The 27,953-nt window shown below is 52.1% G+C and overlaps 13 protein-coding genes across 13 annotated transcripts; 5 read left to right on the top strand and 8 right to left on the bottom strand.

Annotated features, from left to right (window-relative positions):
* Positions 1-63: 63 nt before the first annotated feature.
* Positions 64-3,174, bottom strand: CAC2 (Cac2p; the record flags this gene model as incomplete). Its single annotated transcript, XM_076631320.1, has 9 exons — positions 64-532; positions 603-1,826; positions 1,892-1,988; positions 2,059-2,165; positions 2,243-2,351; positions 2,421-2,447; positions 2,530-2,767; positions 2,886-3,060; positions 3,134-3,174. The coding sequence occupies 9 exons, from the start codon at positions 3,172-3,174 to the stop codon at positions 64-66; spliced, it is 2,487 nt and encodes an 828-aa protein (XP_076488624.1).
* Positions 3,175-3,705: 531 nt separating this feature from the next.
* On the top strand, positions 3,706-5,562 carry JCM6883_007191 (RlpA-like double-psi beta-barrel domain-containing protein; the record flags this gene model as incomplete). Its single annotated transcript, XM_076631319.1, has 8 exons — positions 3,706-3,921; positions 3,994-4,141; positions 4,207-4,716; positions 4,787-4,842; positions 4,910-4,954; positions 5,037-5,143; positions 5,293-5,379; positions 5,478-5,562. 8 exons carry the CDS (start codon positions 3,706-3,708, stop codon positions 5,560-5,562), a joined length of 1,254 nt encoding a protein of 417 aa, XP_076488623.1.
* Positions 5,563-6,324: 762 nt separating this feature from the next.
* JCM6883_007190 (uncharacterized protein) lies at positions 6,325-7,296 on the top strand (the record flags this gene model as incomplete). The annotated part of the gene is made up of 1 exon (XM_076631318.1): positions 6,325-7,296. One exon carries the CDS (start codon positions 6,325-6,327, stop codon positions 7,294-7,296), a length of 972 nt encoding a protein of 323 aa, XP_076488622.1.
* A 348-nt stretch (positions 7,297-7,644) lies between these two features.
* On the bottom strand, positions 7,645-8,540 carry GTT2 (glutathione transferase GTT2; the record flags this gene model as incomplete). The annotated part of the gene is made up of 4 exons (XM_076631317.1): positions 7,645-7,885; positions 7,953-8,114; positions 8,182-8,241; positions 8,302-8,540. The coding sequence occupies 4 exons, from the start codon at positions 8,538-8,540 to the stop codon at positions 7,645-7,647; spliced, it is 702 nt and encodes a 233-aa protein (XP_076488621.1).
* Positions 8,541-8,847: 307 nt separating this feature from the next.
* Positions 8,848-10,153, bottom strand: JCM6883_007188 (uncharacterized protein; the record flags this gene model as incomplete). Its single annotated transcript, XM_076631316.1, has 3 exons — positions 8,848-9,057; positions 9,116-9,883; positions 9,947-10,153. 3 exons carry the CDS (start codon positions 10,151-10,153, stop codon positions 8,848-8,850), a joined length of 1,185 nt encoding a protein of 394 aa, XP_076488620.1.
* Positions 10,154-10,877: 724 nt separating this feature from the next.
* JCM6883_007187 (hemolysin III family protein) lies at positions 10,878-13,090 on the top strand (the record flags this gene model as incomplete). The annotated part of the gene is made up of 6 exons (XM_076631315.1): positions 10,878-11,993; positions 12,051-12,131; positions 12,191-12,490; positions 12,552-12,686; positions 12,747-12,834; positions 12,891-13,090. The coding sequence occupies 6 exons, from the start codon at positions 10,878-10,880 to the stop codon at positions 13,088-13,090; spliced, it is 1,920 nt and encodes a 639-aa protein (XP_076488619.1).
* A 756-nt stretch (positions 13,091-13,846) lies between these two features.
* On the top strand, positions 13,847-15,395 carry JCM6883_007186 (asparaginase; the record flags this gene model as incomplete). The annotated part of the gene is made up of 7 exons (XM_076631314.1): positions 13,847-14,024; positions 14,094-14,146; positions 14,219-14,317; positions 14,379-14,461; positions 14,532-14,775; positions 14,838-15,006; positions 15,070-15,395. 7 exons carry the CDS (start codon positions 13,847-13,849, stop codon positions 15,393-15,395), a joined length of 1,152 nt encoding a protein of 383 aa, XP_076488618.1.
* A 440-nt stretch (positions 15,396-15,835) lies between these two features.
* Positions 15,836-16,976, bottom strand: JCM6883_007185 (uncharacterized protein; the record flags this gene model as incomplete). Its single annotated transcript, XM_076631313.1, has 5 exons — positions 15,836-16,242; positions 16,301-16,393; positions 16,454-16,637; positions 16,701-16,865; positions 16,974-16,976. 5 exons carry the CDS (start codon positions 16,974-16,976, stop codon positions 15,836-15,838), a joined length of 852 nt encoding a protein of 283 aa, XP_076488617.1.
* A 276-nt stretch (positions 16,977-17,252) lies between these two features.
* Positions 17,253-19,771, bottom strand: LPD1 (dihydrolipoyl dehydrogenase; the record flags this gene model as incomplete). The annotated part of the gene is made up of 10 exons (XM_076631312.1): positions 17,253-17,266; positions 17,342-17,366; positions 17,453-17,660; positions 17,735-17,825; positions 17,973-18,255; positions 18,387-18,955; positions 19,025-19,160; positions 19,234-19,283; positions 19,568-19,664; positions 19,745-19,771. The coding sequence occupies 10 exons, from the start codon at positions 19,769-19,771 to the stop codon at positions 17,253-17,255; spliced, it is 1,500 nt and encodes a 499-aa protein (XP_076488616.1).
* A 456-nt stretch (positions 19,772-20,227) lies between these two features.
* JCM6883_007183 (uncharacterized protein) lies at positions 20,228-21,761 on the bottom strand (the record flags this gene model as incomplete). The annotated part of the gene is made up of 3 exons (XM_076631311.1): positions 20,228-21,206; positions 21,272-21,637; positions 21,703-21,761. 3 exons carry the CDS (start codon positions 21,759-21,761, stop codon positions 20,228-20,230), a joined length of 1,404 nt encoding a protein of 467 aa, XP_076488615.1.
* A 642-nt stretch (positions 21,762-22,403) lies between these two features.
* On the bottom strand, positions 22,404-23,201 carry JCM6883_007182 (uncharacterized protein; the record flags this gene model as incomplete). Its single annotated transcript, XM_076631310.1, has 1 exon — positions 22,404-23,201. The coding sequence occupies one exon, from the start codon at positions 23,199-23,201 to the stop codon at positions 22,404-22,406; it is 798 nt and encodes a 265-aa protein (XP_076488614.1).
* A 702-nt stretch (positions 23,202-23,903) lies between these two features.
* JCM6883_007181 (Zn(II)2Cys6 transcription factor domain-containing protein) lies at positions 23,904-25,075 on the top strand (the record flags this gene model as incomplete). The annotated part of the gene is made up of 3 exons (XM_076631309.1): positions 23,904-24,092; positions 24,175-24,266; positions 24,334-25,075. 3 exons carry the CDS (start codon positions 23,904-23,906, stop codon positions 25,073-25,075), a joined length of 1,023 nt encoding a protein of 340 aa, XP_076488613.1.
* Positions 25,076-25,307: 232 nt separating this feature from the next.
* Positions 25,308-26,990, bottom strand: JCM6883_007180 (Zn(II)2Cys6 transcription factor domain-containing protein; the record flags this gene model as incomplete). The annotated part of the gene is made up of 4 exons (XM_076631308.1): positions 25,308-26,337; positions 26,405-26,489; positions 26,560-26,587; positions 26,646-26,990. The coding sequence occupies 4 exons, from the start codon at positions 26,988-26,990 to the stop codon at positions 25,308-25,310; spliced, it is 1,488 nt and encodes a 495-aa protein (XP_076488612.1).
* Between the last annotated feature and the right edge of the window lie 963 nt (positions 26,991-27,953).

Below are 27,953 nucleotides of genomic sequence, written 5' to 3'. Positions count from 1 at the left end.
AACTATACAACTACAAGCTGACTTCGATCCAACGCCAAACTCTTTCTGCCTTTTCTCCTTAGTCTACTCTTTCTTCTCTTCCGCACCTCCTCCGTCTCCTCCCATAGATCCGACGTGAGTGAGGGCAACCTTTTTCTTCTTTTTGACTTGGAGTTGATTCGGACGTGCGAGAGTTCCACTAGCTCCTCCTCCTCCTGTTGGAGACGCCGGACGTTTCTCGGGAACGATCGAAAAAGTTTGAGACGTAGAGGGAGTCGAAACGGCGGGAGTAGTAGTAGACGACGACGACGAACTGGTCGAAGCTTGAGCACCTGAAAACATGTCTTCGAGCTTCCTTTCTCCCGAACTTTTCGCTGAAGCTCCCGCATCCGATTGACCTGCAACGGAAGGAGTGACTACGTTCGTCAAAGTCGAACCTTGAGGATGCGCGGCGGGACCGGAGTAAGGAGTACCGAGCTCTCCGGGAGAGAAAGCGACGATCGAGCAGTATCCATCTTGAGAAGATAGGATCAAACTTTGTCCATCTGGTGACCTGTCGAAGAGAGAAGGAAACCATTCAGTATCGTACTAACAAGAGGAAAAGAGACGGAAAATGAGCGTACCAGGTGAGATCGGTGAAGGGTGCATAATGCAAGTTCCCGAACATACAGATTGGGCTCTCCTGTTGCGTATCGTACAAGTAGACTGAATCGAGAGTAGCGACAGCGTAGACCATTCGATACGGCAAATCAAAAAGACTCTTTCGAGGTGGCGGTAGATTCGACGATCCCGTCGTAGTCGAAGTCGAAGTCGAGGTGGATGATCCGGGTAGAGGTACGTCTTTACATTCTTCCGTCAATTCGATTTTGAGCGGTTCGTCTCCGTCTTCTCCGCTCCCTCCCGGCGCATTCGATCCATCGCTGCTGCTGTCCCTCCTCAATTCCCACAAGATCGGACAGAACCTGATCGCGATCGAAGTAGTTCGGTGTCCCATCAAGTTCGCGACCGGAGGTTTCGAAACGTTCGAACGAGTGTAAATGTAAACGGTCGGTTTCGATTCTCCCGCTCCTACGTTCGTTCCCGTGTTGACGTTGCTGTTGATCTCCTCCTTCTTCTTTCCTTTCTTCGTTGCCGACGCCGAAGATGACGAAGTGTTGAGGAGAGGTAGAGAGAATGGATCTTCGAACATTCCAGCGGGAGTGAGAAGCAAACTTCCATCGGTACTCCAACTCAACCTTCGGAAGAATGGAGTCGAATTCGCGTCCGAGTAGAGTTTGATCGTCTCGAGGGAAGAGGAGGAAGAAGAAGCGTTGCGAGACGCAGTAGGAGTCGAAGTCGTCGAAAGATCGAGCATAACGGCGGGAAGAGGTGCAGGGGAAGGTGATCTCAAGGGACGAGAAGAGACGGGACCGAGTGCAGGAGATTGAGAAGTCGTAGTCGACGAAGACGAGCGTCGAGAATGACCAGGTCGAGAAGAACCGGAATGATGATGGTGAGCTGGAATCGAAGCAGGGGGTTCCATTGCGGTTTCAGCTTCTCCCCCTTGAGGCCTCGAGGTCGTAGCGGTCGAAGTCGAAGAAGTTTCTGAACGATCCGAATCGGAAGCTCGAGAAGTGGACCTAGCGCGATTCGGTAGTCGAGGAGGAGGGAGGAAGACGTCTTCGCCGTCTTTCGTTTCTTTCGCCTTGTCCTTTTCGGTAGTCCTTCCCCTCGACTGAGAGCTCGAATGTTCAAGATTGACCGAGGTCGAAGAAGCACGACGTTGTAGTTCCATTCGAGAGTTTTTCCCGACGGCATCTGCGGAGAATCCAGACGAGTTGTTCGCAATCGAATACACGTGCATCGACCTGTGCGAGCGGCATGGTCGTAGTCAATACGAGCGTGAACATTCGTATTGTCTAGACCGACTCACCTATCACTCGATTGAGTAGCAATGAACTCGTCTCTCGGATCCCACGCTACTCCTTGGACGTAATTCGTGTGCTCCATGATCCTCTTCAACGCTTGACCTGCAGCGTAGTCACTCACACAAGGTTGTCAGTTTCGAATTCTCACTGTGAAGAAAGAAGAAAGCCTCACCAGTCGAAACATCGTAAACTGTCGCAGAATGATCAACACTTCCTGCCAAGATCTGTAGTCCCGAAGGCGACCAAGCCAAATCGTAGATTTCCTTCCCGCTGAAACTCCTGTTTCCGTCATGGAACGATCGAAGTTGGGTCAGAAACGACGATTTCGCGGAGGAAACGAGGAAAGGAAACGTTACCTGATCATGGATTTGATCTTCCAACTCTCTCGTTCGTAAGCTCTGTCTTCATCGGTCTCTCCAATCTTCCTCGAACCTTCTCCCGGTACCCAGAGTAGAATGTTTCCGTCTGGTCGGGGAAATCGAAAAGAGTCAGCGAGGGATTTCCGCCCAAGACGGATGGAAATGCGAGACGTACCGTCTCCAGCTGAAGCGAGAGTTTCACCTGTACGCCAAAAGGCAAATGAGCAGAGTCAGTCTCTCATCTCTTGCATGAGAACGAAGAGTGCGACAAAGTAGCGACTTACCATGAGGACAGAATCGAACGCAGTTCACTACTCCAGTGTGCTGACTTAGGGTCGCCAGGTACTCTACTTTCGGATCCGGGTTCTCGTTCGAGGCGAAAGGTTTCGAAGCCGAGGAAGATGAGGTAGAGGTAGAAGATTGAGGATTCGGTTTCGAAGAAGAAGGTGTGCCAGTTGCATCGGGGACGGGGAGAGTGAGAGGGGCGACAGTAGGAGGTGGTCTAGGAGTAACGAGCCATAACTGCGGAGGTCAGTCGGAAGGGAGAAGTCAAAGCGTCAGCGCTGTTCGTAAAAATGAAACGCTTCTGCAAAATCTGTTCAGGAGCCGAATCGCTCGCTTCCTGAACACTTGAGCTTACTCTGACGTTCCTATCTCCACCGCACGTCGCTAACCTCCATTGTTTCTCTCGATCTTTCCTATCTCGCTCAACTTCCTCCTCGTTGTCCATTTCCTTCGACAGTTTCGCATACGGATGACTCGGTTTCTTGTGTTGTGTCGGTGGTGTATGATGGAAGTCTGCAGAGAAGATTGGGCTGCGCGGGAGGAGATGAAATGGACATCAGTTTGAGAGGTCCGAAGAGGGACGGTGACAAGGGTCGGACTCACTTGGTCTCGTGCCATCGAATCTCTAGAGCCTTTGCACGCATGTAGTATGTCGCTCAGGCCGGTCTAGAGTTTGAGAGATGAGAGAAGGGGAAACCGAGATGAGCGCGTAGCGACGCTCAAGCGGAGTTCGTGTAGTCTTTCGAGCACTCGGGGCCGTCCTTTAGTTTTCGTTGAGTCTTCGAGTAGCGTAGGGCGGCTGTGGTCGAGCACAAGTGAGATGAACGAGATCAAACCTCGCCGAATCTCGACTTGCTCCCTTCTCCCTCTTCGACTCGGCCCTGAAACCTTCGATGACCACACACCACAGCTTCACTCCATTGGCTCGCGAAGAACCGCTCACAGCTTTTCACATTCGATGCAGTGCGTCCGTCGCTCAGCTCTTCGTTAACTTTCACCTGTCCCTCCTCTCTCCGTATCGACCCTAAGCTGCTTCTGTCTGCTTGCCACACTGTACAGTGAGCAGAGACGGTCACCATAAGCCCCGCGGGCTCCGCGGCTCTCATCTTTCCGCTCGGCTCGCTTACAAGTCCCTCTTCTCCCTCCTTTGGCTCCGAGTCGTTACTTCTACCGGTATGGCTCGTCAAGGAACATCCTATGACGCTCGAGCAAGAGCTCCAGCTCGATACAATCCCGCCAGGTCGTCAAATCAGCTCAACCCGAGCCTTTCAGAACAATCGTCGGCGTCAAGCAGTCTCGGTCGAGGAACTCTAGGTCGACAGGCGAGGAGATCGAGTAACGGACCTGAATTCCAGCCTTTGACGTTGACAGCATATGAACATGGGAAACGAGTACGTCTAGTCCTCGTTACGTTCCCAAACCTTGGTGAAGGTCCGCTGATCGCTCATTCGTGAACTGCACAGTCACAACGTCGAGAATTTCATGAGGACAGCTCATCTATGGATTCCAGCAGCGACGACTCGACTGGTGACGATTCGGACGACACTAGCGAGGACGAAAAATCGAAGGAGATGGTGAGAGGAAGGGGAAGCAGCAAGATGACCATGTACTGTGAGTTGTGCCTGAGATAGATCCCAGGGGGTACGGTTCAGGGGTCCTGACCATTCGCGAAACAGTGCTATTCGGATTCGGATTCATCGTCCTCTTCGCCGCCGCGGTTTTCCTCTACCGCTCTCAATCGACTCTCGCATCCTCATCGTCGACCTCATTGTCTACCTCATCGCCTACTCCGACAGATACCTCCTCGTTCGCTGCGACCTCGCGAGAGACGGCTGCAACTCTAGGCGATGACTCAAGTTCGCAAACTTCGCCCTCGCCGACAAATTCCGACTCTTCGTCGCAGCCTAGCAATTTCAACACGTCCTCTTCCGATTCGATAGCCAAGTCAACAGCCTCGCCGTCCTCGAAATCTGCAGAGAGAGTGGACGCCAACAACGGAGCTCCTTCCGAATACTCTGGAATCACACTCGAGGGAACATTCGTCGATACCGCTTCTTACGCGGTCGCGACTGGGACAGCTGGATACGTAGGAGACGAGAAAGCGAATGCAGATATGTCGAAAATTGAGGTGGAACCGAATCATGAACTCGTCAAGGATAAAACTGGAAAGATTTGGATAGGAGACAGTGAGCCGATCTCCCTTCCCTTGACCTCGTTATTTACTTGAAGGACTGCTGATCAGTATTCCTATTGAAGCCACTTTCTACGCTGCAGGAAAAGGAGGATATGGGAGTTGTGGGACCAAGCTCTACGTGAGTCGTGAACTCTGTGTCGGCGGCTCGCAACTCAGGCTGACCTGACTCTACCTCGCGATCACAGGATGGTCAAGATCTTCATTTCGCTGCGATGTCGGTTTACGATCTCGTCAGTTTTTCACACCTTCTTCTTGTTTCGGTCGTTTTCACGCGCGCTTACGTGCTCGCTCTTTCACGTCTCGTTCGAGTAGATGGGCTCAGCGAGTCCTTCGCCGTTCTGTTACTCGTGTATCTCGCTTCAAAACACGAAAGATCCCTCGAAGATGATCACCGCTATCGTTGCGGATAGTTGTCCAGCGTGAGTACTTCTGTGCTTCTTTTCTCCCTTCTACAGTGTTGCGGCTCCTACGGATTCGCTGGATATCCGGCGACCTCCCGTTTATCTCGCTCACACTTCTCGCTCGCTTTCGCTTCTCTACCTCTCTTTCACCTTTCGTCTTCTCGCAGCTGCACACTCGCGCATGTCGATCTCGAACAAAAGGCTTTCTTCGCGCTCGGAGCGACCGTCGAGATGGGTGTATTGACAGTCGCCTGGTACGTGAAACCTTCCGAGACACTCTCGCGCAAGTTGCTAATTACTCTTCCTCCCGTTTCGTCTCGACCTGTCTCTCGTTGTCTCTCCTCCTTTCTAGGTCATTCACGGATTGTCCAGAAGGATGGAGTAAAGAAGAATTAGAGAAGACGTCGGAGAGCGTCTACGAAGAATTAGAGTCGTAAATCTCAAGGAGGTCGAGTTCGTGTGCTACGAGAGAGCTTGGGTCACTCCAACACACTCATGGTGCGGGGACGAGATTCATGAGCTATATGAGGAACAGGTCGACGAGTCTAGGGGCCAATTTGTGAGTGTCTTGGTTACTGACTCCAAATCGCGAACTCTCTCGACCGTAGTGAGCTGATAAATTGCAGGATGTATTGTATTACTGCTCGGTAGTGCGATTGAGGAGCGTGACCTCATCATTCGACGAGGAGGAAGAGCTAGACAACCGTCGAGGGAAGCGACAAACTGGGAAGGTCTGTGCGAAAGATTGCAAGGTCTAGAACAGGTTGAGAATCTCAACTCTTCGTTCTGCTCCAGTAGATTAGGTTCGAGTCTCCTCTTATCCGGGACGGTCACATACAGCACCCTCCGAGAAATAAAGTATCGAAGGTCCGGAAGATTCGAGACGACATTCTCGTCGTTCGTCAGTTCGTTTCTTCCTATTGTCCTCTACGCTCTCGCCCTTCGTACGCACCGACGGCTCTCCGGACGAAACAAGCTCAAAGAATAGATACCGACAGTGCTCGAGCGTGATTCTCCTCTCGAGCGTAAAGTGCGACCTCGACCTCCTCATTCTAATTTTATTATCTCATCTCACTCAGACTGTCTCACGACCCTTGTTTCGGCAGGCCTATTCAATCTATCCAGCTACCTCCGTCGACGTTGACCATCTACCTACATCCCTCTTCACCTATCTCAACCCACAATCCTCGCTCAATTCGATGTGCGCAGTTTACGAACTTCCAATTCCTTCTCCCTCGATTCGAGCTACCTTCGTCCTTCCCGCCGACACTCCGTTCCCTCCCCCTATCTCGTCACTTCCTACCCCTTCTCCGAGAAACGTCGCCTTTCCTTCCGTCTTCCAGCTCCCCGCCGGATCAACTCGAATCGCCGCCCCTCATCAAATCGCTCCTCCTCCATGCCTCATTGGCGGCGTTCGCCCCGACCCCGAGGTGTACGCCAATATGTACGACTTGTTGAGGCAGAGGTGGGAAACTAGGGAGGAGGAGATCATGTCGCACGAAACCGCCCGGCGCTCAGAGAAACGTCGTCTCGAGGATTCTTCGCCTTCATCGGCACTGAGGAGGGTCGCTACAAGACGCAGCTCGATCCTTTCTCGGGAAGAAACCGTCTCGATCAAGGAGGAAGAGGAAGAAGAAGACGTGAAACCTCTCAAACGCTCGAAAACGAATCACGAAAACTTGATTTCCTTCTTCGATAATCCTCCGCCTGCCCCTTCTTCCTCCTCCTCACCTATTATGACCGAAGACGGCTTCCTTCAACCGCCTCTACCACCTCGTCGCACCCAATCTCTTTCTCCTCGAATCCCGTCTTCCTCAACCTCTCGTGACTCGCCTCGATCGACCCCTCTCAATCCTCGCAAACGCTCGGTATCTCAACCCTGCGATCTTCGAAGGCTTTCTATCTCGACGAACCGACAACGTCGCGCCGACCCTCTCCTCACTGATTCTCCCTTCACTTCTCTCCCGCACTCTCAATCCGCTCCTCAACTTTCCCAGCTCGCCTCGCCTTTGTCGTCCAGGAGTGAAGCGCTTCTGCACGTCGTCAAGTCCTTCGAAGCCGTTCTCGCCTGTCGAGCCGAAGGGTGGAGGAGGTTAGCAACTCGCAAATCTTCCGCAACGAGTTCGACCTTGACGTTCCCTTCTACTTTCCCAGCTTCTTCATCCTTGTGAATAGTTCTCGTTCATATATCTTCGTTTGTGTGTTTTCTGTCTTGTCTTTCTCCGTCTCCTGCTGTTGTCTTAGTTGTGAATTCGCCTTTCGCCTCGAGTTGTAACTTTGCTATCTGCTTTCCCAACTTCGGACAGTAATGTCGTGAACTGAGAGACTTGAAAATCCTACTGTTGAGGCTACGCTATCGAGATCTTGCGCTCTGACTCGAACACTTCGGCACGATCGAGGTGAGCTCTCTCTTTCATCTTCGAGCGATAGAGCGGCACAACAGAGATCTTTGATTCCTTTAACCTACAACTTGGGGAGAGACTACAAAAACTATTCCGATGTTGACGACAGACAGAGGTTTACTTCTTGAGATGTTCGAGCTCGTCCAACATTCCTCCGTCAGCGTAAGCTTGCTTGAACGAGTCTCGTTCTTGCCATCGCTTCCAGAAGTTCTCGAGGTATTCGAAACGTTCGGTCAAATCCGTGTTCATCGTCGGGAACTTGCTGAACGCCAACGCCGTGCAAAGAGTGATATCGGCGAAGGTGGGTTCATTTCCACCGAGAATCCATTGTCGTCCGTCACTGAGATGTTTGTCGAGCCTATTGGGGAGCGTCAGGCGTGAGCTTAGGTCGAAAGCAGTGGGATAGAATCGGAAACAAAGCTCACATTCCGGCGGTCGCAATCGCCTCTCGTCGACAATGACGGCCCCATTCCTCGTTCTTGACCAACTCGAGCTTGTGACCTAGACCTTCGTGGAGTACGTGGAAAGCTACCGTCAAACGGTAGAGGAGATGTACCCAAATTCGTTGATCCCATTGTTGATCGAGACTATGTTCTCGTCATAGAGCGATTTCAGCAAGCGATTCACGAGAGAAGCGAAAGGTTCGAAACTTACGCTTGTTCAAGTGCGCTTTCTCCCATGATCTTTCGACCTGGGTAGGTGTTGTCGAAATATCTGTCGAGGGTCATCGACGTCAGCGTCGCAAAGGTCACAGAGGCAGTTTGACAAACTCACCTCGCAATAGCAGTCGATTCGGAGATGCAAGTACCATCGCTAAGTTTGAGGGCAGGTGTTTCTCCATACGGGTTCACCTTCAAATGTCTCCAACTCCTCTGTTCTCCTCCGGGAGTCATGTCGAGGACTTGTTCATCGAGTTTGTCGGCGATTCCCTTTTCGTAAGCGAAGAGACGAACTCGTTGAGGGTTCGGGAAAGCAGAAGGGGAGGTGTAGATCTTGAGCTTCTCGTTGGACATCTTGTAGGCAGGTAGGAGTGTTGTGAGGAGAGAGAAGAGAGAGAGACGAGTGGAGGTGAGGCGACGTACGAGATGCGACTTCCGAGAAGTGGAGAATTGCGAATGTGGAGAATCTGCAATGGTCCAGAACTCTCAAGTTTCTCTGAGCTGTATGGTCTATTCCTCCTCGGAACACTCGAGCTCAAAGCTCAAAGACTCTCCGACACTCAAGGAGACCAAGAGCAGGAGGACGAAGTCTCTCTGCACCGACGAGAAAGAAAAGGGGAAAATCTAATCTTGTTTGCGAAAGTGTGAAAAGCTATGACCGTTATTTTCGTCTCTTTCCCTCTCCTTCCCTGGTGTTCGATGCCGAGCCCGTCGTTGGCGAACTGGAGGTCTCCGCTTCACGACGTTGCCTTCGGGCCTCGCGCTGTCGCTTCAATCGGTCTTCAAGTTCTTCCTTGAAGGCGCCGGGAGCGCGCGGGGTTACTTGAAAAGGATTCGGAGCGAATTGAGGATAGTGTTTGGCTATCTTTGACTGTGTCCCGAGACGATTAGCGTTTGAGTCGAGACACCGAGAAAGGAATTGAACGTACGCGATTGAGGATAGAACCGAGTTTGTGAACCATTTCCATCGCAACGTCCAGCAACAACTCCCTCTTCTTCTGGTCCTCATCACTAAGTTCAGGAATCCACCACTTCGCAGCGTCTTTGAAGTACGCTTCACCATGATCCTGGAAATGTTCGAAGAATTCGAGGTTGAGACGGAGCCCCTCCATCCCAAAGATTTCGCCACCGTACTCCGTTCCTACTTTGTGAGCATAACGCCACGAATCGAACTCGAAGTTAAGTTCCACCGAGGGTGGTTTGACCTTCAGGGCAGCATAGTAGAGAACCATCGAGAGTAGAACGCTATTGAGCCCTTCCGCGACATGTTCCGCTTCTTGAGATTTCTCCGCGACTTGTCGAAGGCGATAGAATCGACTTGCGTAGAAAAGGGCGCTTCGAGGGATGACGTCGCCTTGTTGCGTGCGAGCGAAGACGAGTACCTTGTCGGAAGGGTATGGGAGAACGAGAGGTTTCCGATGATTGACAATCGAGGCATGCTCTCTACCGTCTCGATCCTTGTAACGTCGGCTGAAAGCGAATTCTTCGGGGACGACCAATGCGCGCTGGGAAATGGGACGAGAGTTGTTAGCGCAAGCAACTTTCGCGACGAATCCAAGTGGAAGGATGAGGGAGGAGCATACAGATCGAGCTTGAGTCTGACAGGCCGCAGGCCAGTAAACTCCGATCGATTCGAGCAAGTACTGGGAGAATCCGTTGTCCGACGCCGCGTGCGAGATTGCTAGCGCTTCGATAGCCTGACATAGATAGGTCTCGTCAGTAGTGCATGAACGAATCAGAGAGATAACGTGCGGGCTTACCCATTCCTCGGGTTTAATCTGCTTCTTGACCAAGATTTTACAAACTTGCGAGTATTTTGACGTACCCACAAGAGTAGTCCCATCCCGGGCTAAGGCGACAGCAGCAGCCCATCCATCGAGGTGGAACTCGAAGTCTGAGTGAGGGATTCCGGCGAGTTCCTCCTGACCGACGAGGGCGAAGCATTTGAAGAAATCGACGACCCGCATTCGACCGTGACTACGAGCCTTGCTCCTCGATATGGCGGGAAAGGAAGAGCAGATCAGGTTTAAACGGCTCGAGCAACCTCACGGACCGTCTGCGTTCAGGTCGCCTGGTCTCTCCGGTGTTCCTCCGTGGACCATCATCATCTCGGATCGAACTCCAACATCTTCTCGTGTGTTTGCGGTCAGGCAGAGCTGGCGGAGGCAAAGAGTCAAGTGCTGAGTTGAGAGAGAAATCGAAATCGGGGAGGAAGCAGGTCGTGCGAGAGCGGGATCATGTGCGATTCTTCGTGTAGCTGCCTGTATGATCGCTAAGACTGCCGAGACCGATCGGACGTGAGAGCGGGAGAGGAAGAACATCGCCGGCCGGTCCGAATTGAGAGGAAATCTTCAGTCCTCTCGCTTCTGACCTCATCCGCCATCTTTACCCTACAGAACTCACCCCAGACTCGCCGATATCAGTAACGGTCCTCGACAACTTCAGCGACGATTCAGAAGAGCCGCAGCGAAAGGAGAAGACTGTGTTTTTCCGGTTCATCAATTTCGAGGGAAGTCTCGTCCTCAAGTGAGCGAGATCGTTTCAAGGCGGAGCAAAGTAGACTTGGACTGTACCGGTACGGCTAGAGGTAGGTCAGACGGATCTGAATCGCTAGAGTGAGTTGCCTCGTCCCGATTGCTTACCGAACAATCTCTCGGCATTCTTTCGCAGACTCTCATCGAATTCGCCCCTATGGTAACGTCGACCTTACGGCAGAGACGTCCAACGACCTCACGAACCGACTCCTGTCCCGTCATCAGTTCAACCGATCGAAGACCTCGCTCTTACTCTCTTCACGAAGCATCCTACTACTCCCGCAACGCCTTCGAGTATGGATCGTCGTTACTTCAATCTCTGGACTTGCCGGCAAGCTTTGTTTCGATCAAGGATTTCTTGGCGGGGAAGTTGGAAGAGGCGGAACAAGGATTGAGAGCGTTGAGGGAATACGTCGAAGATGGGGAGGCTGAAGAAGAGCTTATCAAGACCTCACACGAGTCATTGGAGGAAGGCTCTGAAGGAGAGGAAGATGAGCACGAAGCGGGACACGAGGGAAAGCTAGGATCAGAAACGACGAGGCGAGCATCGACAGAGGGTGACAAGGAGAAGGAGCAGCTTTCCCGAACGCCCGGAGGAGGAGGAGGACGGCTTGACGATGAAGAGATCGAAGCCGAGATTCACTCGCTCGAACAATTTATCGAATCCGCTTCGTCTTTCCTTTCCGACATTCGAGATGAACTCCCTATCCTCGCCGACGATCTTTCGGGCCCATCCTCTGGCTCCCTTATCAGTTTCCAACTCTCGGACGATGCGAGAGAAGCTCTCGACCAGTTCCTCGCAGATCATCCTCTCCCTTCTCTTCCTCGTTTCGACGTCGCCGCTTCTTCCGCGAACGCTCTCCTCCTTCGAGTCACGAATGAATTACGAACCCTTAAAGACGCCCTCACTTCTCTCTCATCTCCCACACCTTCAGATCCAGCTTCCTCTTCCGTCGGCATGTCTTCCTTCTTTCGCTCTCTCCCTCCAATGCCTTCTCCCGTTCCCGACTTTTCCGACCTGCGTTCTTACTTCTCGACCGAATCGACTCGCCTGAAAGGAGCGGCTCGACATCTCAAAGAAGAAACTGCTGAATCTCTACAAGCTGGACTTCATCACCTCTCGGACGGAGCGGCGGAACTTTCAGCGTACGTCAAGGATCATTCGAGTCATGCGATCGATGAGGCGACGAGGATGTATCACAAGGCGCTAGAGATTGGAAAGACGCGGCTGCTACAGTATCAAGAACTCCCTCTCGAATGGCGCAACAATGAGGTAAGCGACTTTGAGTCTAAACGAGCGAGATTCCATTGACGACGATTCCTCTCTTAGTTCATCATCTCTGGATATCGTTACATTCCAATCGAACAATGGGGTATGCTGTTGAGATCTGGATGGGAATGGCATAACGAGGTGAGTGTCCGCTTCGTCGATTTCGAGTTCGCGGGAATTGACTCTGAAAACTCGTACAGACGGTCAACATTCAATCTCATTTCCTCGGCTTCTTGTCCCTCGTTGGACTTCTCGTCTACTATCTCACGACTACCCCTTCTTACTCGACATCGGCATCGTCTCTCGCCGAAGTTACCGCTCGTCCAGGGGACACAGCGATTGCGGTTCTCTTCGTCACCGCTGCCATGAAATGCCTCTTGAGCTCAGCAGTTTGGCACCTCCTGGCCGGATGCGCAACTTCAAGTTGGTTCCAGGGTGCAGCGTGTTTGGATTACGTTGGAATCTCGAGTTTGATTGCGGCGAGTGTAATGGCAGCCGAGGTACGCTATTCTCTTTCTATTCATCCTCCACTGTGTTGACTAAGACCTCCCGAATCAATAGTACTACGGCTTCTACCACCACGCAAACTTGGCGACGGGTTACATGATTTTCTCTGCCTTAGTCGGAATCACCGGAATGATCGTTCCTTGGTCTGCCTGGTTCAATCAACGAGAATACAAAGCTTACCGAATCGCTGTGAGTCTCATTCATGCCCTCGAGTTGTAGCTCATCGGACTGCTGACATTGTTCGTGCAGTTCTTCGTCGCTCTCGCTGCCTCGGCGATTGCCCCTGTGACCCATCGAGCGCTACTCGAAGGCTTCTTCGATACTCTCTGGTTTTACAGTAAGCAGTGTTTCTCCCGCTCGTCTCGCCGAAGAACTCACATCCGCTCTGTTCAGGCCCAGCGATTCCGAGCGTTCTCTCCTATCTCTTTGGACTCGTCTTCTACGCTCATCAATTCCCAGAGTGTTGCGCTCCGGGAGATTGGAACTGGGGGAATAGTCACAACTGGTGGCACTGCGCGATCGTCGTTGCTGTTTGGCTTCAATGGAGGGCAATCGCAATCTGGTCCGTCGAGGTCCACCTACCGATACTCTGATCCCTCTTCCCACTCGCGACCTTGTAACCTTCTTCCGCGACCTTGTATTACTTCTCTCGCTACACCGCAGTGCCCTCGTTGTTGGATAGAACGTGTTTCTACCCGTATTAGACGTTTCTCACTTTTACGATTCGCTTTTCCTCATTTTTTATTGCTTTCTCCCTTTACCCTGCGGATGGAATCCTGGAAATGCTTTTGCGTCCTATCGCCTGACACAAGACTCGGAGATGAATCGCCCCGAGCTGTGGATAAGAGATTTTCTTTCTGAATGGAAATCCATTGTTTCCATGTGTTGTTCTCGCCCTCGCGATCGCTTGGGTTCGAACGTGGTATCGTGAGCAGCGTGTGTTTCCGTGCTTCGCTTCGATCTTGGTTGATTCACCGAGAAAAGCTCGGCAGAAGAGAGATAAGTAGAATCGGTACACACCGCGCGCTTACTCTCTCGAAAAGCGAAGTTTTCTTCCGGCTTCGCTGATTCTCTCGCAATCGAAAGCACCCTCTTTTTTTCGCTTGTCTCGCGCCCCAACAGGTTTTCTCGACACCCCAATTGTGCCTACGGAAAGGCCGAGAGATCTCTCGATAAACAAAGCTTGCTTAGCGCTTATCTCAAGGCGAACTTTTCCGCTACTTCCGCTCAACCCGTTTTTTCTCTCCTCACATCTTCTTCTTCTTCGCTTCTCTCCTCTCTACTTTTTTCCCCCGTCCTCGTTTCCGCTTCAACTTCTCCCTCTTTGATACCGACACTCTTTCCTCGAAATGCTGGCAAACGTCCTCCTCTCGCTTGCTCTCGCTTGTTCAGCGTCGGCCGCTCCTCTAGTCGCTCCTTCCTTCCCTACAGTCGCCAAGCGCGACAACAGTCCTTTCAACATCACCTACTCGTCTCCTCGCAACGCAACATATGATTCTCTCCCGAGGTTGCTCATCATGGCGACGGGTAAGTTTTCATTTTTCTCCTCTTCTCTCTCCTTCTTCGAGGTCTTGACTCTTCCCTCTCTTTGTTCAGGTGGTACGATTGCTGGGTCATCGACGAGTAACACCGACTCTACTGCCTACACCGTGAGTCAAACTACTGTCACTCTCCCCTTTCGCGAAAGTCACGCTAAACTCAGTTTTTTTTCACTTCGACAGGCTGGCGCGATTGGGGTAGCAGCACTCGTTGAGGCCGTCCCCGAACTCTTGGAAACCGCTCAAATCGATGGTGTCCAAGTCGCGAATGTTGGGTCTAATGTGAGTGCTTCTCGCCCTTCGGTTTGAACGAGGCGAACAAAGCTCAATTTTTCGTTTGCAGTCTCTTTCCGATGCTATCGCGCTCAACATCAGTAAACTCGCTACGAAAGCTGTATGTGGAGACGATGCGCCTTACGATGCTGTGTGAGTGTTATAAGTCCAATTGTACGATCCTTCGAGACACTGATCGTTTCGTTTTCGCCGCGTTTTGCAGAGTTATCACGCACGGAACCGACACTCTCGAAGAGACGGCCTTCTTCCTCGACATCACCGTCAACTGCAGTGCTCCCATCGTCGTTGTCGGGGCTATGCGACCCGCTACCGCGATCTCCGCCGACGGTCCCAACAATCTTCTTTCTGCTGCCCGAACGGCTGTCTCCCCTCTCAGTCGCGATCGTGGAACCTTGATCACGCTCAACGACAGGATTTGCTCCGCGTTCTTCTGCCAAAAGACGGAGGTATGTGACCGTTTCGTCGAGATCTAGAAGCGACAACGAAAACTGATCACTTGTTTTGTCAGGCAAACACCCTCGACACTTTCGAATCCCCTGAATTTGGTTGCCTTGGACACTTGCTCTCCGTTCAACCCTTCTACCACTACCCTCCCTCGATGCCCACCTTCAAGAAAGTCTACGACATCTCGAAAGTTCAATCTCTTCCTCCCGTCGAAATCATTTATGGATTCCAAGGTTAGTCCGCTGTTCCTCTTGCTTCTATGGTCCCACGAGCTCACAGTCGTCGATGATATCTAGGCTCTGACTTCCACCTCGTCAAGTCGGCTGTTGAAAGTGGAGCAAAGGGAGTCGTGACGGCCGGAACTGGCGCTGGATCGCTCTCGACCGCCGGACAACCTCTCATCGACTCGGTCATCGCTCAAGGTATTCCCGTCGTAAGAAGCACCAAGATCAACTCAGGTTTCGTTGCCCCTTCGACGAATGCCACCACGATCGCCGGAGGCGTCTTCAACCCCGTCAAGACCCGTCGTATGCTTCAAGTCCTTCTCGCTCTCGGCAAGACCAACGATGAGATCAGGGCTGCGTTCGAAGAACCTCTCGGATCTTACCTCACTCAATTCTAGACAGTTATTCTTTTCCTATCTCCTCTCATCTCTTTCGTCGTTCTTTTTGGGTCTTACGGCATCTTCTTTCGGTTTTCGTATATATCTCTTAGCTTGGAAAGGAATCCATACACCTGCAAATCTAGACTCTAATCCTTAAAGTGAGCTTGCCGTGAGGAGCCTGAGATCGAAAGAAAAGGTTGTTCAAGCTCGAGCCCGATCCAAGCTTCTTCAGCCAGCCTCACGGTTCTTCAGCTACATTGTGTGTTCCTGGAGTCTGTCGAGATAATGTACGCGTCGCAGAGGGCGAGGATGACTCGACAAAAAACCGCGACTGTTTTCGATTCTGGGCTTCTCCTCTTCTTCCTCTCATGCGAACAGTAAGCGAGGAGAGAACTGAGATATTCACAGGGGACAGAAGACTAGAAGGGTACTGCATACTGAAAAGAAATTCCACATGTCTAGGCGGTGGTAGTTTCAAGGGGTCTGTCAACATCCTTTCCCTTTCCCGCATCACCGACCGTACCACTCGAAGTGATCGGAGCCGTCTCACTCGACGCCGTTCCCGTAACCTTCTCACTCTTCTTCGCCTCTGCGATCCTCAACGCTTCCTCGTGAACGTCATGAGCGGTTTTCGCTGCTGTCGTGTAGAACGCTTGGACCTTCGACCCGACGGGCGAGTTAAGAGCAGCAGTGTAGTATTTCGAACCGATGATCCATGAGGCGCGAGCTTTGAGCGAGAGACCTTGCTTCTCGTCGACTTCTTTCACTTTTTGAGTCGCTCGTTCGACGTGAGGTTGAGCCGTTTGTTGGACTTTTGAGGTAAGCGCGTTGAACCAAGGGAGGAAACGTGCAGAGATACCGTATTCTGCGTACGACGTCCGTGTCAGAGTGGGAATACGGAGGTTAGAGGAAGATTGACTTACGAGAGTCAGTTTCGATGGCTTTGTGAATCACTTGATCAGACAAGTGGTAACCGTTTCCGAGCAACTCCGCGACGATAGCCGTTTTGGGTTTGTCTGTCGTACAGCAAACGAATCAGTGGGAAGCTCCTCGTTGAGATTTATCGAATTGCTCACCTTCTTGCTCGATTTCATCAGAGTGGTGGTCAGCGCCGGAAGGCGAGGTAGTAGCAGTAGTAGAAGGAGAGTTAGGTTGAATGTTGGCGAGTTTAGGAGCGGGGGTATCGTTCGAAGTGACGGAAATGGTCGAGTGATCCAAAACTCCACCGTTCAACATCTGAGCAGTCTTTGCGGCAGATTCCTACTCGTCCAGCATAGTCAAGCATCAGCACAAGAGCCAGACAACATGGTAGAGCTAACGTACCTTGAGGAAGTGAACCTTGGCCTCTCCGCCTTCGAGTTCAATCGACGAGATCTTTCCACAGAACGAGAAGAAGTGTTCGAGAGTTTCTTTCGTAGTCGAAGGAGACAACGAAGACACGGTAACCGTGTATTCGGGAGTGGTAGATGTACTGGCAGCGGTGGAAGACTATTCATTGATCAAGATTTCGAGGCGGTGACGAGGTTGAACAAGGGAGCACAGAGAGAGCGTGCGAGTCAGTTAGATAAGAGGGTGGAGTGCTTGGAGTGGACTCACCATGTTGTGAAAGTTGCTTGAAGTGTTAGTGAGGAAGAAGAGAAAGAACAGAAAGCGATGACGGTTCTCAACTTTCTCTCGCTGAATCCGCAGCACATATTTTCGAGTAAAATAGCTTTTTGTATGTTTGTATTTCCTCGACACAAACACAGAGAGAGATTGATAATCGATGAGAACCCAGAGTAGAGGAGAAGAAAAAATGATCTAAGATATTCATGGCGAAGGGAAGAAAACTAAAGACAGAGACAGTGCGAGCGGAGGGAGAGAGTAGGAGGGGGTTTAAGCGTTGATGGCTGTTGCAGTAGAAGAAGTCTTCGAGTCAGCTAAGGATTCAAGTACGAGAGAAGCGGGAGAGAAAAAAGGCGTACCCTTTCCGGAAGAAGCGGCAAGGAACTATGGAGAGATACCGACAAGTAGCGTCAGCAATCGAGACTCTAGCAACGAGAAAGAAGAGGAGAAAGGCTTGAGCGAGAACTCACAGCTTCCTTGACGGCTTCCGAAACAGTAGGGTGAGCATGGCAAGTTCGGGCAACATCTTCTGACGAAGCACCGTATTCGAGAGCGAGGGTAGCTTCTCCGATCAATTCACCAGCGACCGAAGAGATGATGTGGCAACCGAGAACCTTGTCGGTGTGCTTCTCGGTCAAAACCTTGACGAATCCATCCGTGTCGTTGTTGGTCTTTGCTCTACACACGAGCACGCACAACGAGAGCGATGAGTCTTGCAGGGTCGCTGTGAGGAGGTAGAGAGAGAAACATACCGAGAGTTGGCAACCATGGGGAAGTTTCCGACTCGGTATTCAATTCCCTCAGCTTTGCAATCTTCCTCAGTCTTTCCGACCCATGCGACCTCTGTAGGGCAAGAACGAACAAAGGTCAACGGTCAGGTCGATGCAGGCGAAGAAACCGAAGTAGGAGCGGGAAGAATCAAAAAAATTCGAAAAAATCGCAAGTGACCCGATCGGCGTCGTTTTTTCAAGATTGAACAGGACGACTTACCAGGGTGAGTGTAGACGACGCTCGGGATCGCGCCGTACGAAACATGGCCGAATCCTGAGTGAATATACTCAACAGCGGCGATTCCCTCTTCCTCCGCCTTGTGGGCGAGCATAGGTCCGAAAGTAACATCTCCAATACACTTAACTCCCTTCGCGGAGGTGTTGAACTCGGAGTCGATGACGATACGTCCTCGGTTGTCGACCTCGACACCGATCTTCTCGAGGTTGAGTCCCTTCGTAACCGGTCGTCGACCGATAGCGACGAGAACAACATCGGCTTCAATCTGAGGTAATAAACCGGGGTGATCAGCTTCTGCTCAGGAAGAGCATTAGGAGAATGGTGGGAGAATGATAGGGGAATAGTAGGAGAGCGGCGGGAGAATGAGAGGAGAACAGAAGGAAAACTCCGACTCACGGTCGACTTCTTTCCGTTCTTAGCTCCCTCGACCTCAATGTGAACTTTGCCATCCTTCTTCTCCGCCGAAAGGACCTTGGTGTTGAGCGAGAACTTCAATCCTTGCTTCGCCAAGATCTTTTGGAAGCTCTTAGCGACCTCTCCATCCATTCCAGCTCCTCCGATCGCACCCATGAATTCGACAACTTCAACGTTCGCTCCCAATCGAGACCAAACCGAACCCATCTCTAATCCGATGATTCCAGCTCCGATGACAACCAACTTTTCGGGAACTTTTTCCAATTCGAGGACACCAGTCGACGAAACGATTTGCTTCTCGTCGATCTCGATACCGGGGAAAGGAGTGACTTCGGATCCGGTGGCGATGATGACGTTCTTGGCTTGAACTTGGGTTTTACCACCTTCGAGGAGTTCGACGTCGATCGAACTGGGAGAATCGAATGATGCGAGTCCCTTGATGTAATCGACCTTGTTCTTCTTCAATAGGTATTCGACACCTCCGGTAAGAGCGCTGACGGACTTCTCCTTGGCCTTGAGCATGACTGGTAAGTTGAGTTTGACATCTCCGACTAGACGAAATGGGAAATCCGGATTAGTTGCGACAGATCTCGCGAAAATAAGAGCCGTCGGTGACTGACCATCGATACCTCGAGCCTTGGTGTCATGGAGAGTTTGGTGGTAGATGTGAGAGTTGTTTAACATGGCTTTCGAAGGGATACATCCAACGTTGAGACAAGTTCCTCCCAAAGATCCACGCTTCTCAATGCAAGCAGTCTGTCACATGAGTCTCTGTATCAGCTACGTATGCTCTGCGGAGTGTTAAGAGCGGAGAGAGAGGTCAACTCACCTTGAGACCTAATTGAGCAGCCTTGATCGCAGCTACGTATCCTCCGGGACCTGCACGCGTTCCGATTCAAGCATACGCATGATATACAGTGTAGAAGTAATAGGGCGGGTTAGGAGAGGGGGAACGGTAAGCCGGAGTTGAATGTTGGGGGGAAGAAGAATCGAGGAAGAGGGGAAGATCGAGACGGCGTGTTGAGACGGGATTGAGGAGCACAGGAGGACAAAGAGCAGTCAGTAATAGATTCTAGCTAGTCAGATCCCGCGTAAGAGAGCGTCTGGATGATGAATCCCGCTCTCTACCGAGGAACAGTTAGAATGAAGGGAAAGAGACTAACCTCCACCGATAACGACGACATCGTAAGGATCTTGAGTAGTAGCAAGACCCCTGAATCCACCGACTGCCCTTCGAGAGAGAGTAGAGCGAGCGAGAGTCTGTGTTCGGCAGAAGGTGCCACTCCAAGATCTTTAGCTCCTCTGCTGCGCGCGTAGACAGGCTAGAGAGGGGTACTCACTCGGGAAGAAGAGGCAAGGGACAACATGGTATGAAGAGAGAGGGAAGGAGAGATGTAAGAGTCGAACTTCAGTTTGAGAATCTCTCGCGGCGTGAGAGTTCAAATCCGCGGGAATTTCGTTTCTTCGCAAAATGCTTCGGTTGAGCAGCACGGAGCAGCTCAGAACGAAGTAGAACGATCGCGAAAGCGCCGGAAGAGTCGAAGGAAAGCTCGCTCGGATGTCGTCGTTGCGAAAACTTGGTGCGATTCATTGTTTCGCAACTTGCGCGTCGCACATCACGCTGTCAGTCCAGGTTACAGATGGTATAAAATCTGTGGAAGAAAGAAGGCTGGTAAAGGGAAACCTCACTTGCGGCGTGTTCTGCAGCGTCGAACTCCTCTCAAGTCCAAACTCGTTGACGAAAACTGTTGCAGTACCTTTGCAATACACGACGATTCAACCTGTTCCGCTTGTTCCCACTTTCTTCTCCTTCTCGTAGTACTTCAACCGACGACATAGGTCGTTCTCTCCAACTCGTCTTGTCGTCGTGCGAATTCATTTCCTCTTCCCATCAACTGATCACGACTTCCCTTCTCGTAAAACTGCTTCTCCGTCCAGTAAATCCAGGCGTCATCCACATTGGGGATCCACTCGATCTTGATTCCCGTTCGAGCTTCGAAGTCGTCGATTCCAAAGTACGTTTTCGCGTCGTAGTGGTCGATCATGACGGAGTTTTCGGGACGACGAAGTACAATCTTGGTCAAGTAGGGGTAGAGTCGACGGTGATTAGCGATGAGAATGGACCAAGGAAGAGGGTGGCATTCCCACGAATCGGGAAGGGAGAAGACGACGATGGAAGGAGGGAGGCGAAGGAAGAAAGTTTCGAAATGAGGAGCGAGGAATTGGTGAACGTTCGTGAGAAGCGAGAGGTGTTCAAGGGTTCGAATTGAGCGAGCCGACGAGAAGGTTTCGAGAACGCTCGAGATGAGTTTGTTTGGAAGATCGATCCAAGTCCTGCACGCCGTCGCGAAATCGAGAATCGAATCTCCCGTTGTCGACACGACTCCCGCCAAGAGTTTCGCGGTGATAACGAGCGTCTCTAGGTGTCTGAGGAAGGACAGGTTGACTGGTCCGTTCTTTTGTCGGAAACAAAGGTGAAGGTAGCGAAGGGAGTCGAATGAATTCGAGAGGACGAATTTGATGTCCAGTGGGCCGGCGAAATCGGTAACGTAGAGACGACGGAGTTGAGCAGCGACCTTCTGCGGTAGTTGCGGCTCGAAAAGCCGCGTTTGGAGCGCTCCTTTGAAGCATTCGAGAGATGAGAGTTCGGTGAAGAGGATGTGAGTGTAGAGAGGTTGACGAGAGATCTGTGGGATTACAAGGACCTGGAGACTCTTCTCATGAAGCTCAGTGATCGCTTTCATGATTGTCATGGCCGCTTCGAGGGAATCTTCAAGGTCGTCTGGGTCTACCGGCCAAAACCTCGTCCGTGGTCGACAAACCATAGTTCTTGAAGGTTAGGCAAGGACTTGAGGAGCGACGCGAACTCGCGGTCGGCGGGGTTCGTCGGAGGCGGCTTCGCGAAGGCGACGTTGAGAATCCTGACGAGTGAAGCGCATCGAGGGGAGTCGCGAAGAGTGCGGATAATCCTGTACGGACCAAGTGCGTATTCAATCCAAGGGCGAATGTCGGCGTCGTCAGATGGGTTGATGGCATCGTATAACAAGAGAAGGGTGATCGTTCCATAGAGGAGAGGGTGAGCGACGTCGGCGAATTGATGGGAGACGAGACAGAGGCGAGCGAGTTCGGCATCGTGTGTGAGAGAGGCCTGGTTCGTACAGTGCTGCAGAATCTCTGAGAGTATTTCGGGAGGTACGATGAGGAAAGAATTGGCGGGAGGGGAAGGAGGATACCTGCAACGAAAGGAATCGAGTTAGTCGCCTGAGAGGATGAGTAGATGGTTGAAGAGGGATCATACCTCTCCTTTGACTCGTCGAGGCTCAAGTTGGCCAAGTCCTGTTCCATACTGTTCGACATTGGAGAGTGAGAGTGAGGTGAAAGAAGGAAAGAGAGGTCCGACTTTGGCGGTGCTACCTCTTTGTCGCCTTCCGTCGCTATTCTTCGGAAGCTGCTTGTTGTTCGTAGCTCAAGTTCATCGGAAATACATGCAGCGGAATACTCGCTTAAAGAAGTGGCTAGACAACATAGAAGAGAGGATAAAATCGATCGAACGTTTCGTATCACAGCTTTGCCACGAATTCCTACCGGCCGGTACTCGCTGCAAAGTATCTGAGTTATACAGCTTAGGGTAGAGAGTACACAGAGTCTTCTTGAGAGGCAAATCGAGGGCGCAAGCGACGCCCAAAACTAGTCGAGATCGATCGAATTTCTGCCCGTAGATGTCGATGACGGTTGCAGGTAAGTCCCGGAAGCCGCGTGGAGTTGACCTTGCTCCCTCAGCAACCACGTCGAAGGAGCCGGTGCGTAGCGGTTTGTCGCCCGCCGGTCGAGCTCAGCTAGGTAGGACAGCGACTGGATTAACACCAGACGGGGAGCATGGAAGAACAGATCGGAACGTACTCGATGATGTTTGCCCTTGATCTACGACGCAGAACGTCAAAGCAACTCTGCGAGGAGTGCGACTCATTCGGTTTGAGCGATTCTCCTCCTCTTCTCCTTCTACAACCCTTGCAAGAAATCCTGCAAACCTAGTCCTCCTCCACTCCCTGCTGACCCCCCTGCTCCTCCTTCATCCTTCTTCTTCTTTGCGAGTAACTCTGCGAGTCCGTTCGGTTGTTTCGATCGTTTCCGTTTCTTTGCCGAAGATGCGGCGAGTTTTGAATCGAGAGTTTGAGCGGAAGTGGAGACCGAAGGAGGTGGAGCTGGGATAGGAGAGGGAGTTGAATCGGGAAGTGAGGCTTTTGACGAGCTAGTCGTAGCTGTTGTGAGGGCAGGAGAGGGATTGCGAGAAAGAGAATCAGGCAAAGTCGAGGCGTGTGTCGATGCGAGTGGAGCAGTCGGTAAAGGAGACTCTGATTTCAGATTTGACGTTCTCTCGTCGTTCTTCACCTTGTCTTGCGTCTTGCTAGTCGTGGTCGCGCGGAATTGAGTCGGGTGAGAATTAGCTTCTTTCGTTCTCCTCTCTCGTTCTTTCCTCCTCTTCTTGACCGATACCAAGTCTCGTCCTCCTCTCACTGCCTCTCTGTCCTCCTTCCTCCTCGTGGTCCATCCACATCCCTCGCACCTTAACCACGATTCTCCACGTTCCGTCCAATACGATCCATTGATCCCCCCAATCACCTCAGCTCGACAGGTGTAGCACTTCGTCGTCAGGTCTTTCGAGCCTAGTCCGGAAGAGTGTCGAGCAGCGATGGAGTGGGAAGCTGAGGAGGAGAAGGGAGGAGGAAGAGGAGAGAAGAGGAGAGGAAGTCGATCGAGGTAGGCGAGAGTGACCGGGTCGGTTGTGCTCGCGTCCATCTTGAGCGTCGTCTAATGCGGACAGTCGCTGGTCGTTGTTGTGGTTGGGAGAGAGAAGAAGGGTTTGATCTCTTTCCCCCTCTCCCGCCTTACTCGCTGCTGCTGCCGATTCCCTACACACCGACTAGGTTGAAGATACTCCTCAGCTATCCGCTCAGCCGCTCGGAACGTCAGGAAGGGCCGTTGCTGAAACGTGGGAAAGGGAGAAAGGTTGAAGGAGAGTCATCACGAGGAGGGTGCTTTGGGGGTGTGCTCTTCGGCAATGAGCAGATAGCGCCCATACCTCGAGGTACGCAGGAAATGTTAGGGTGCTGCTCAACGGAAGTTTCGGGGTTCGAGTGTCTTGCGTTCCCTTTCCTCTCGCTCACGCTTCCGAGATGCTGAGTGAAAGCACCGTAGTTCGATCTTGAGCTCGTGGGCGGGATGTAGGCTGCACTGTCGAGACGTGGGAACAAGCGAGGGAGAAGGAATCCAGCTCGTGCTTCTCGTTCATTGAGCTCAGGACCACTCGTCTCCCTCCTGATCACGAGCAACGAGGACTGTGCTAGGAGGTTATGCACGAAGCAGGGCTACGAACGTCCTCGCGCATCCGAGCGTCCGCGCGGTAAACGTTCTTGGTCAACGTTCGCCTGTCAACTCGAGATCAAGCGAGAGACTCTGCAATCTCTCACCAGCATTAGATACCTCGACGCGTCAAGATCGATGTCACATCCACCCCAAGCAACTTCCGCTCAGCAAACAGAATCAGCCAAAGCCGCTCCTTCCAAGATGCCTCCTCCTCCTCCAAGTCGACCGCCTCGCCATGGCCCCTCGCGATCTTCTAGGCCCACGAAAGTCCATATCCCGAGGAACAATGGGAATTCAGGTCCTCGTCATCTCAGTTGTGAAGGGGTGAGTCGAACCAACCCACTCTGTCTTTTTCGCTCTCGTCCTACTGAAGTCCGAGGCTGACTCTTCCTCGACTTAATGATAGTGTCGACGACGTAAATCGAAATGTAGTCGAACGGTACCTTGTGCGAGTTGCACTGAAAGAGGTCAAGAATGTATCTGGACTTCTGTTTCTCTGTCAGTTTCTCCCTCGCTCAAGTTCTCTTCTCGCCCTCTGAAGCGACTGACAGCGCCTATATGACAGTGAGGCCATGGTCGCAAAATCAGCCCCAATCTCGATCGTGGAGAACAAGAAAGAAATCGCTCGATTGCAGAAAATCGTTCGACAATTGGAGGCGATTCTCGCCGAACGTGAAGCAGAAACGACCATGTTGCTTCCGACACCACCCTCTTACTACGTCGACTCTGCTCCTCCCGCCTCTACAACCGCCGAATTCGATCCGATCCGAGACTACTTTGCGACAATGAGCGAAACGACTTCCAGTACCCAACCTCTCCCTACCCCTCCCTCGCATTCGAATCACAACTTCAACTCCAATCCATCTTCACTTCCACCGCAACATTCTTCACGCCCCATGACGTGTCTCCCCGAATGGATGCCTCACGCTCGAGCTGAAACTTGGCCGCAACGCGCTCTTCCTCTGCCTAAACAACCTCCTCTTTCACTTCGCGCCAACTCCTTCGCTTTCCCTGTCCCTCGCGAACATGTTCCGTCTCCGATTCCCGTTAACTCTACCGTTCTCCCAAACTCAACGAATCAGTTCTCCCATTTCCGCGAGCAACCTTCAAACGATATTCCCGTCTCTTCCCATTTGCCTCATCCATCAGACGTTCCCCGTGACTTCCTTACCTCTTACGCTTCGACGCAAATGAACTCCGGCAATGAGGGAGAATGGTCAACCTCGATGTCGTCTGTTCCCAATTTCTTCTACTCTCGCACTTTCTCTTCGTCACTTTGGTCTGTTCGACTCGCAGATAACTCTTGATCTCGCACTCGCAGTATTACGTTCTATCTTCTCGCAGGTCGAGACACTTTGAAATCAGAATCAGCTTTCACACGAGACTCCTTCACCAAAATCGATCATTGTTTAAACAACTTTTCAGCTGTCTTCCCTGCTCCATTCCCCGATCTAGCTATTCCTCTCCTCTCAAACTCCTGATCCTGCTGCACCGGTCTCGCTGTGTGGATTCTAGGAGTCGCCTGCGTTTTCAATCTACTCATCTGCTCTGAGCTGCTCCGTCTCTGGCTCCTTGATCCTGTCTTGCCCCCAATTCTCCTTCTTCCCTCCTGCGACCGACGCCTCGTCTACTCGTGCTGAGAGTCGATGAGCTACCGAGAGTCTCAACTCGTGGAGGAGCACTCGCACGACGATGAATCGAGAGAGGACGATTCGAAGTATCGATGCCGAGACTGAATGGTTGGGTCGATAATGGGACTACAAAGGGAGGATAGTTTCGTTCGTGGCGATTGACGGGAGCGGGACGAGGCGGAGGGAAGACTGGAGGATAAAGAGACGAAGGAGGGATCGAGGATGAGTCGCGAGAGGGAGGTCGAATTCGAGCAGGGAGAGGAGCGAGCGGACGAGGCGCCGCATGAGTACGTGGATCGACTCGATACGTGGTCAAGGGAGGAGAAGGACGAGCGACGGAGGAAAGGTGTTGCGGAACAGGGAGAGAGTAAACGAGTCCTGAAATCGGTGGGAGACGTCCTCTTGAAGACGACGAGGACGAAGATGACGAGGAAAGAGGAGGGAGGCGAAGATTCAACGGGTGGCCATAAGCAGGGAACGAGCTCGAAAGAGAACTGGTTTGAAGACGAGACAAGTTAGGTCGATTTGGTGCGAAGTTGGGACGATTCGGAAGAGCTCGATAGTGCTGCGGCTGAGCTGAGGGTTGGGTTGGGATCAAGGATGCGACGGAAGGCGGGAGATGTTGACTAAAGGGTCGTTGATGCGAAGAAGAGGTCGGAGGTGGAATCCGATTGAAAACGAAGCCTTCGTTCGAACGACGTGCAATTTTGTTCGACGATTTGTATCCATGCTCTACGATATCTCGAGGTCGTTTCTGACCAAGTTGCGAACGAGATTGCGACGGTTCATTCCCTTGTCCCCTTTCGACCAAACGTCTCGCTTCGGCTTCAAAGGCTTCGAATTCGGTTGAAGTCGAACGCAACACTCGAGAGAGAGCTTCCGCTTGAGTTCTGAGTCGTCGGATCTCAGCTAGATTCGCTCGGAGTCGGTCGTATCGGCTGATACCGAAGGAGGCGAGTCAGTTTTTGCTATGCCGAGGAAAGAGAGCGACACTACGACACTGACCTCGTCGGTACAGTCGGCAGTCCCTGTGAATCGGATGGAGCTGCTCCCGCTTGGGTCCAAGTACAGTTGATCTTTCGAAAGTTGCCTGTACGGTGAGAGAGAATGAGCGCGGCCCGGGAAGAGGATAGTGGGAAGAACGAGAAAGTTGAGCTCACAAGACCCGCAAGGCAAGTCACGATCACACTGTCGTCGACGAAGACGTCAGCTCATGTTCTACAAAACTGAAAATCGTGTCGCTCACCTTTTGCTTACTGAATCGACATTGATCGCAGGATCTGACCCTCGACGGTCTGTCTCGAGGCGCAATATCTTTGACTGGAGGCCGGGAGACGAGAGGACGATAACCGAGAGGACGATAACCGGCGTGTCGAGAGACGAGAGAAGGAGGAGGAGGAGCAGGTGACGGTAGCCTCGTGACTGACGAACCCTCGGGAGAGGGAGAGGGAGAGGGAGAGAGGGAAGTTCGACAGAGGGTTCGGAATCTTGCTGCGAGAGAGACTGGGGCCGAGCGAATTGGACGACGGACCTCTTTGTCGGCGACGAATTCTTCGTCAGAGTCTCCTGCTTGAGGAGGGCTTGATGACATCGACAGTACGAGACGATGTTGCCGAAAGGTTGAAGTGAGGAACGGGAAGAAGCAGAGCAGAAGAGGCTGAGGTCAGCCGAGACAAAGAAGGGGCTCTTGCTCGAGTCCGCGGAAGCGCGGACAGGGTTCCTCTCGGTTTCGCGAGTCATGAAGAAGAGCGCACGACGAAAGACGATGGGTTCGCGTCAGTGCTGCACGCGGATAGGGCACGGACGAGGAGTCGAAAGAAATCGAAAAGTCGGTTCAGAGAATTTGACGATCTGGCGCGACGGAAGACTCACAAGGCGAAGAGCTCGGAGATGATACGACGTCGGTAATGTCGAACACGGACTCTGTCGACGAGTGAAGAAATGGCCTCGGAACAGCCGATATGAGGGAAAGGCAGCGAAGAAGATATCATCTCCAACTCCTCATCGTCCCGAGATGTTGAAGAACTTGAGGGCTTGTTGATACAGAGACGACGGAGAGTACGAGGGCTACTGCCTGAAGAAGCAAGGGTCAGCTCGGAAGAAGGCTCGAAAGAGAGGTAAGAGGGAAGTAGAAATGGCTCACGAATGAAAGAATCTGACATTGCCGACCGAGGCGCTGGAGCTACCGACTATGTTGGAATGCGTTGTTCGTCCTCGTACGTCGTGCGATCTGTGTAGCAGTCCAGATGCGAGGGCCAGAAGCCTCGAGGTTGACGGGAGAACGAGATTGCGTAGAGAGTACACATCGAGTAGGTGATCTCGCACTCAATGCAGACACTGACGGGAGTACTGTGGCTCGGAGCAGGTCAGGTCGAAGCTAGCCGCGAGGTTGGAGTGAGAAGAACAGAGGTGAGAAAGGACTTTCGTGTTTTGCTTCCCGATCCTCACCTCGCCTTCGACTCTAGTCATTCTGTACAACGTTCAATGATGTCCAAAGACTACTCGGCTACTGCTCGATCGCGCTCTGTCTCCAGTAACTCGTTCAGACCCTCGA

Source organism: Sporobolomyces salmoneus (assembly GCF_050403485.1).
Source record: "Sporobolomyces salmoneus JCM6883 DNA, S_salmoneus_JCM6883_v1_ctg16, whole genome shotgun sequence".
Taxonomy (NCBI): Eukaryota; Fungi; Basidiomycota; class Microbotryomycetes; order Sporidiobolales; family Sporidiobolaceae; genus Sporobolomyces; species Sporobolomyces salmoneus.
This window is presented reverse-complemented; position numbering and strand designations above follow the sequence as displayed.